At 41.0% G+C, this 8,275-nt stretch overlaps 1 protein-coding gene across 1 annotated transcript; it reads right to left on the reverse strand.

The window, feature by feature from the left end:
• Positions 1 to 5,671: 5,671 nt before the first annotated feature.
• LOC140141769 (uncharacterized) lies at positions 5,672 to 8,025 on the reverse strand. The gene is made up of 2 exons (XM_072163640.1): positions 7,638 to 8,025; positions 5,672 to 7,446 (listed from the first exon to the last, which is right to left on the reverse strand). The coding sequence occupies exons 1-2, from the start codon at positions 8,023 to 8,025 to the stop codon at positions 5,672 to 5,674; spliced, it is 2,163 nt and encodes a 720-aa protein (XP_072019741.1).
• Positions 8,026 to 8,275: the final 250 nt, after the last annotated feature.

The following is an 8,275-nucleotide window of genomic DNA, read 5'->3' on the forward strand; positions in this document are numbered from 1 at the left end:
CTTACGTAAATTTGGTCGGACTCTTCCTTCCAAAAAATTTGGCGATTACCGATCGCGATGCTCTGGAAGAGTCTCTGAACGAAGGACCCTTTATTGATTTAGCTTTAAACAAATGGACCTGTGGGCTGTATCATAGTTTTGGACGTATGCTAGCTCCGTTGGAGGCTATTCTGTTAACTAGCAACGGTGTTAAAAAGTTGACTTTCCACCAGAAGCGAAGTGCACAGTAGACGACTCCCCAAGTATTGATGTGATTGATTAAGATCCTGAAACTAACGGCGACTCGAGTCGCCGTTAGTATTCAAAGGGTTAAAAAAAAAAAATGCTCGAGAGGGACGATTCCTCTCGAGCATTTTTTTTGGTTTGACTAAACTTTAAAAAAAATTATTATCAAGGCCGAGTCTAAGATGTCTGTGACTTATTGTCTTCCATTTTTCTTTGTTTGATGGAGGCTAGTTGAGAATCAATATCTTCCATCATATCTTCGACGTTTGTATGCAGAGGAAGAATATAATACGTTCCTCCTCGCAAATTTTCAAATTTTTCGTTTACTATTTGACCATTTTGAACGATTGCAAAAGTACTTTTATCCTCAGGATCTCTTCTTCTGACACTTTTTACGCTAATATCTTTTCCTTGAAGCTTTTGAAGGCATACCAGCGCTTCATCCTCCACCCGAACTCGATCGCCATTGGCAAGGGTGTGGATTCCAGTTTTAAAATCCACTTCGGTAACTTTGTAATCCTTGCCCAATTCTAAATCTTCAAATTTTAAAAGTGTCATGCTGTTTTTATCTTAATGGATATATTATTAAATTAAAAAAAAAAAAAATTACAAAAGTTTCAAAACTAAAAAAAAATGTTCGAGAAAAATATCCTCGAACATTTTTTTTATGAGTCGCGGCAACTTCTTTATAATTTACCGTGTAAATTTTTACACTTTTATTTTTTAAAATTTACAACTCTTTCCAAATCTACACTCTTGTTCAAAATCTCTGGGAGAGTGAGCGTCTTTGCATTCTTTAATGTTGGGGCACGGCTTATTTTGTTGGTAAAACTTGCACAGTCGGATTATCACCCTGGGGGCGCGTCGTTTTTCGCGCTCGAGCCTTTCGAGACGTTGCCGTTCTAACTTCTTTGCGCTTTCCTCCCTTCTTCTATCTTCCTCCACGATGGTGGCTTCGGTCTTGAAGAGGTTGCTCCACGTCTTTGGGTTGCTTTTTGGATCACGATCGCCGGCTCGGGTTTTGGAATACCGTGCGATTTTTTATGCAGATCCGGTCTCTTGCAGTCGCACTGTCTTTCCCAGGTTATCTCTTTTTCGTAGACCGAGTTCTTGCAACCGAACGAGAGGACGTGAACCAGCGTCACCGGGGGTTCGTCCTCTTTGTAGGGCATTTTTTTTCTGGGAAATTTGCTCTGAGCGATCTCTTCCACCAGAAGTCGCGTCTTTAGGAGCTCGACCTCTCTTTTCTCGGCGATCCTCTCTCTGCTTCTTTTTACCCTCTGCGATAAGGTGAGATGCCCCCCTTTTGAATCGCAGTACAGCGGATCGAACGCGTCGCATTCGTCGCTGAAATCTGATTCTTCGGAGAACGAATCCGTCATCTTACTGAGTTTCCGTGTCCGCTATTAAAACACCAATCTCGGTTCCGATGATCAATGCCTGATTTTTGTTTATAATTATTTATCAAAACTTTAAAATGAAGTTTCAAAGAAAATTTCAGCTTTCGCAAGAGTCTACAGGTATCTATAGATGATTCTACAGGTATCTATAGATAATTCTACAGGTATCTATAGATGATTCTACAGGTATCTATAGATGATTCTACAGGTATCTATAGATGATTCTACAGGTATCTATAGATTTTTCTAATAATAAAAGATGAGTGATCTAGAAACCAAATCAGTAGACGTTCCAGCAGCGGACACGACACCTCCGACAAAAGTGACGGCAGGAGAGAATCAAGCAAAAGGCAAAAACCCGAACCCGGTTGCCGCTGGAAAAGCATTAGCCGCAAGAAACAAAGAAAGGGTAGCAAAATGAAAGCCTTTGAAGCAGAGGAAACGACACGGGAGAACCCGTCCACCATAGACAAAACGTCACGTACACCTTCAGACGTGTCAAACTGGTTGTCAGGTCCAGTTCTTGTTGGAGGAGCGGTCGTCGTCGTTGGAGGGATAGTGGCATATGGGTATTCTACCTTAAACGGTACGACTGAAAGCCCACCCACCGTGACCACAGTGGTCGATCATCAACCAAAAGTCGATCCTTTCGATGATTTTTAGTTGCAATAAAGAAGATGGCAGAAACCAATCCAAACGTAAAAATGATCGTAAACGGCGCGTATCACGCAACAACGATAAGTCTCGGTATATGGGCTAACTCGTTCGTTATGAAAAAGTTCCTAAAAATGAAGCCGGCTAATCTCTCGCAGCTTGATGTGGAGGATATTGTAAAGTTGACTTTGAGCGTCTATTCGGCTACGATGCTCAGAGATTGGCTCGTGAATCAAGGAATTCTTCCGGATCAAATTATGGCTTAGTCCAAGGAAAACATTCTGTCAAGGTAGGTATATTAAAAACCCTCTTAGCACTATCTGTGCTAAGAGGGTTTTTTTGTGAAAATAAAGAGAAAAATGGCGTCGATCGCATTCATGGTTGGTGGAGCCATGGTTAACGCTTTGGCATTTTCAGGGAGCAATTATTTGTTCAACTCTCTCAGTAGTTCGGAAGAACGCAAAAGACACGATCTCGCTCTCGAAAAACTTCAGCACGACCGAGATTCTTGGAATCTAGCGCGTCTTTCAAGAATAGATTACATCAACGATCAATTAAAAAACAGGGTCACGCGGAGAGAACCTTTTCGGACGTCGATGACGCGATGAGACAGTATTATAATTTAACGGGAATTTTGATGGATTCTTTTCCACCCGAACCACAACTTTATGATGGAGAGTATCTCGACGAAGATCAAACAAAATCGATCCAAAATGGGGAATTAGCTTTGCTCGGACTGGGATTGCTCGGAACCGGTGTGGTCGCTATCAAATACTTTGGATAAAAGTATTTGGGTGGGAGCTGAGCCTCTAATCTCTGGAAAATCATCGAGAGTTACGGGATAATTTCTTCGCTTGAGTAGGTAGAAGAGAACGTAGTGAATATTGAAATTATTTCTCTTGGGTTTATTTTGTAGATAAATTTTCAGTATATTATCAAGATCGCATAACAAATTAATGCGATCATGACAAAAATCAACGGGAGAATTGCCCGTAACTTTGTAGTAAATCTTGTGAACAGCTTTTGGGTCTGATCTCAAGACTTTTAACAAGTCTTTTTTACTCAGGGACTCGAACATTTTTTATTTTTTTTAAATTTTTTAACAAACTCGTCGATCAAAATCTCAGAAGTACTCGTAACATTTCCACTGTATTTTGAGTTACATTTTGGTATGCTTTGCACTCGCGCGGGTTCTTTAAACAACTGATTAAATTCAGTACCGTATAGACAAATCGGTTTTTGTTCTGTTTTCGGAGGCAAGTTTTCTTTTTACACAATTTGCAAAAACAGCGCTTATATTTACTCGTACACTTCATTTTTGTAACAAACTCGTCGATCAAAATCTCAGAAGTACTCGTAACATTTCCTCGATAGATTTCGATGTATTCTTCAAACTGGTAGGTCTTGGTTTCGCAGTATTTTATTGGTTGTTGAATTTGGTCGATGTTAACTCGGGGTGAGTTCGTGGTAAGAGGCGCGTCATTTTCAAAACCACAATCATAACACACATCGTCTACTATGTATTCTGAGTTGCAATTTTTACATTTTGGCGGAACTCTTTGCTCCACTCGTGCGGGTTCTTTAAACAACCGAGTGAATTCGGTACCGTATAGACAAATCGGTTTTTTGCTCTGTTTTCGAAGGCGGGTTTTCTTTTTACACAATTTGCAAAAACAACGCTTGTATTTACTCGTACACTTCATTTTTGTAACAATAAAAAAATCTCCTTTAGACTGAATGTCTAAAGGAGATTTTTTTTGTTGGTTATGGTAGACTGTACGACTAGTCTGAGTCTTCATCATATTCCAACTCTTTCACTACAAGGTCAAAACTGTGGTACATGTTCCCGGTTGTTTTGCTTTCTTTTTTGCCCGTGGGTTTAACAAAAGCTATTGATTTACCGAAGTCCAAGTCCAAGTTCTCTAGCCTTTTTGTTAGGGTAGAACAACTCCAAACTCGAGTGTTATCACTGAGAGTGATAACTCCGGATTTTCCAACCCTGGTTTCCATGATCTCAAAATTGGTAATTTCGTAAATTCCACCTTCTTCTAGTTCAACCCATTTCAAAATTGAGGATCCTTTTGCTCTTCTAACAAGTGCTCAAATTCCACCTTCAGTATGCTTGCTTGTTTTGCCATTTTGTTTGTTTTTTATTAGCCGGGATTTTCTTAAACTGTTTTTTTAATAGCCGGGATTTTCTTAAACTGTTTCTATTTTTAAATCGGGCTAAAAATAAAAGATGGCTGAAACTAAAATGTCTAAGGTTTACTACAGTCCGAGAGGGTATTGGAAGGGTGTTTCTGCGATAGACAAGCTGGCGAAAGAGGCTGGAGTGACGAAAGAAAAAGCTAGAAATTGTTTAAAAAAGCAGACTCAGTGGCAAATTTACCTACCACCTCCAAAGTACATTCCCAGAGCAAAATTTAACGTAAGTGTACCTAATGAAGTTCATCAAGCCGATTTGTTGTTTCTTCCTCACGACAGACCGAGTAAAGGAAAAAGCTTTACAAGTACGCGTTGACTGTGGTGGATGGCGCGAGCAGATACAAGGAAGCTGAGCCTCTGAGCTCGAAGGAATCTGGGGAGGTGGCTAAGGCATTTGAAAAATTTACTCTCGAGTTTTAAAGTGGCCGAAGCTTCTGCAGGTCGATCCTGGAAGAGAATTCATGGGCAAAGTGAACGAAGTGATGAAAAAGCACAAGGTCGATATCAGAAGAGGGTTGCCTGGTCAACATAGAGCTCAGGCAATTGTTGAAAGATTCAACAGAACTTTGGCTGAAAGACTGTTTGGCCATCAGTACTCGCAGGAAATACTGATGGAAGCTCGTGGTCAGAAAAATGTGAGGTCTACCGAGTGGGTGGGTAGGCTTCCGGATGTGATCAGAGCTTTGAACAGCGAAGAGACTCGGCTGATAGGAATGAAACCGGTTGATGCTATCAAGAAGAAAAAGATTGAAACGATATCTTCAGCTCCACAGAAGTTGAAAAATGAGATTAAAATTCCAGGTAACGTGAGATTAAGGTATTTGTACGCTCCCGGAGAGTTGGAGGAGGTGAGAGAAGACGCGCAACCGATCCCATTTGGTCTCTGGAAACTTACACGGTTGATAGTATCGTGAGAACACCGGGTGATCCAATTTTGTACTATTTGAGTGAAGGTGCACCAAAAGAGCGTTTGTTAGACAGGAGCTTATGATAGTACCCGAGGGCACACAGTTGCCACCCGACAGAGTTTTGAAGTAAATTTTCTTATTCAAGTTTTACGGCGTAGTGTCCAATCGCATGTGTGTGAATTTTGTCCTCAAGTATACTTCTCTTATCATCTTTGGAATCGAGCGCGACTTTGTTAACGGTTTCAGTGTACACCTCGTGCTTGTAACTCCTAATCACATTCATCGTTCTCGTCTGAGGTTTCTCATCGAAGAGACAGCGTTTGTAGTCGTCGAAGGTAATCTTTCTTTCGACGACCGCTTTCTTACTCCTTTGCACCTCTTTTCCTCGTTTCCCTCGTGCATTCTGAAAGAGTACAACTTTGCTCTCAGTCCAACAAATTCCACTATCTGCTTTCCTCCGGCTTCGTCCTTGAACATGCCGGGAACTTTTTTGTTCTTTCCAGTCGGAATTCCCGACGGATGATCAGCTGGGTAGTTGGAAGTATCAAAGTAGCGGTCCACGTCTTGAGCGATATCCTTGTAGAAATCTTCGGTCTCGATTTCATAAAGTAGCGAGTCCGTGTCTGTCAGACAGAGCTTCGCTTTGTTTCCGTACTTTTTCTTGATGTAATTGTAGTGGAAGTCGTACATCATTGTCTTTGAGATATCCAGGATGCTCATTCCGAGATAGATCGGCTTGTTGAAGTACAGTTTGATTTTCTTCATGTGAACCGCTATAAGATTTTCATCAAAGATTGTGTTTCGCTCGTAGTTGGGTTTTGCGGCTAATTTGATGGCTTTGTGTTCCGAATTCACGAGATGGATATTGACGCGATTTCTGATGTTTTCCATAGTTTTGCCAAAAACCGAGTTATTCATCAACTTGAAAAAATCCTTTTCAAACTCCGAGTTTGCATTTTTGCGAAGCTCGGTATTCAGATCGATGTACTTTTTCATAAAGGGACTCTCATTAAATGTGATTCCTCTGTGAATCTTGGTTAATTTGAGTCCAAGGTCTAGACATTGTTTCAAAGCCGTGTGGTGAATGACGTACTTTTCCTTATCTCCAAGATTTGGAATGAGTTTTTCCACCCTGTTTACGGTGACTCTCTCAGGAGCTAGGGGATAGTCGTTATGGAGGTCGTGTAGCTTCTTAGGGTATTCCAGATCCACTTCAAGAATGCATGGGATTTCATCCCAAGAGTCTAGCTGTTTCGGAGTCATCCACTCAAAACCTCCGGTTGGCAATGGTTGACTCATCGCCGAGCCATAAAGGTTATTATTGTCGAGGTATTGGATATACTTGGAGGGCTTGCTCGGATCGTAATCGGATCCCATGTATTTGTTATTTGCTTCTGAATATCTGGTTGATATCATGGAAACCCCACCTCTGATCCCTTTTTCGATCATCATAGCCATGTCATAATCCACGAGGAGTTCCAATTTTACACCCGTCGTTTTCAGCATGGCGTCGTAGGAAAGTCCAGGAGCTGTGTAGTACCAACAAGGATCTAATTTGTAATTTTTCAAGCATAGTTTCCTAAAACTCTCAAAAACATCCGCTAGACGAAGAACGTCCGACTTGAGATACAAATCGTGGTACTCCCTCATGGTTTTCATCTCGAAGGTATTCCACACCTTTTGAGCGTGTTCATAATCCTCATCGGAAATGTGTTCTTCGTTGAGTTTGGAGTAGAAGGTGTCTTTGGGTGGAAGACTAGTCTCCTGGAGTTTTTCCAAAGAGTTGACGTGATCGTACGGATACACCCCTTTTCTCAAGAGCAGCTGAAGTTGTTCATCCTGATAAAATTTCGGTAATTCAAAAAACTCATCCAAATTTTCGACGAGTTTGCCAAGTCCAGCAGCCATGAATTTGAAGCTGTCGATAAATCTGAGATCACGCTTGACATCGACTTCTTTTCCTTCCTTATTGGTAAAGGTGTCAACCAATATCTTCTTGGTGAATGAGATGTACTTCTCTTCGTTGGAAGGAATACAGTCGATCTCTCCTCGGTCTTGCCAAGATTCTTGATGAACAGATGAGCGTCATATCCGGCTAGATTATGGAAAATCACGGGAAAGAAATTTGGTTTCCTATATTTTATATTGCAGATATTGTGGGCAGCTCCTCTAAAGGTTCCCTTATAGTGACAGTGGTCTCTGACGTTGTAATTATCTTTATCATCGGGAGTCAGTGGATCCTTACAGATGTGGCAATGGGTGGATTTTTTTAAGATCTCTCGCTCTTGCTCCCCGAAGATCATCTCCTTTTGGAACTTGAATTGTTGATGGATCTCTTTGATGTTTTGCTCTAGAGTTTCCACAAAAATCTGAGCCACATCTTGGTCCTCGGATTCCTTGGTGAAGATCACTGGTTCTTGAGTGTACACCGAGTCATCGAAACACTTGATATAATAGAAAATGCCCGATGGTTCGTGCTTTTGGTATTTCGTCGTCTTCTGAGAAACTTCCGGTTGACAAGTTTGATTCGGTTTTGGAAAAGATTCAAAATCGGCGTACACGACAAAGGATACGTTCTGAGACTTGAAATGATGTTTAAAATACTGAGATGAATCCTTCTCTGGATCCGGCATTTCAATTTTCACGGTTTCATTATTTTGACATAGCTCTTTATGTTTCACCAATTTTGTTTGGAGATGTAGGACGTAAGACATCGCATACAATAATATCTAGCATGACTATTTTTACTCTCTTGTGACGCCATTAGTCTGCTCATACTCTTGATGACGCAGTAATGTTGGGTGTCATGGCCATCCTTATTTTTGCCCGAAATTAAAAGAAGATTAACTTCGTGTTTTCGATTGCTAGCACCTACTCTCAGCG

The sequence above is a fragment of the Amphiura filiformis genome, chromosome 2, assembly GCF_039555335.1.
Source record: "Amphiura filiformis chromosome 2, Afil_fr2py, whole genome shotgun sequence".
NCBI lineage: Eukaryota > Metazoa > Echinodermata > Ophiuroidea > Amphilepidida > Amphiuridae > Amphiura > Amphiura filiformis.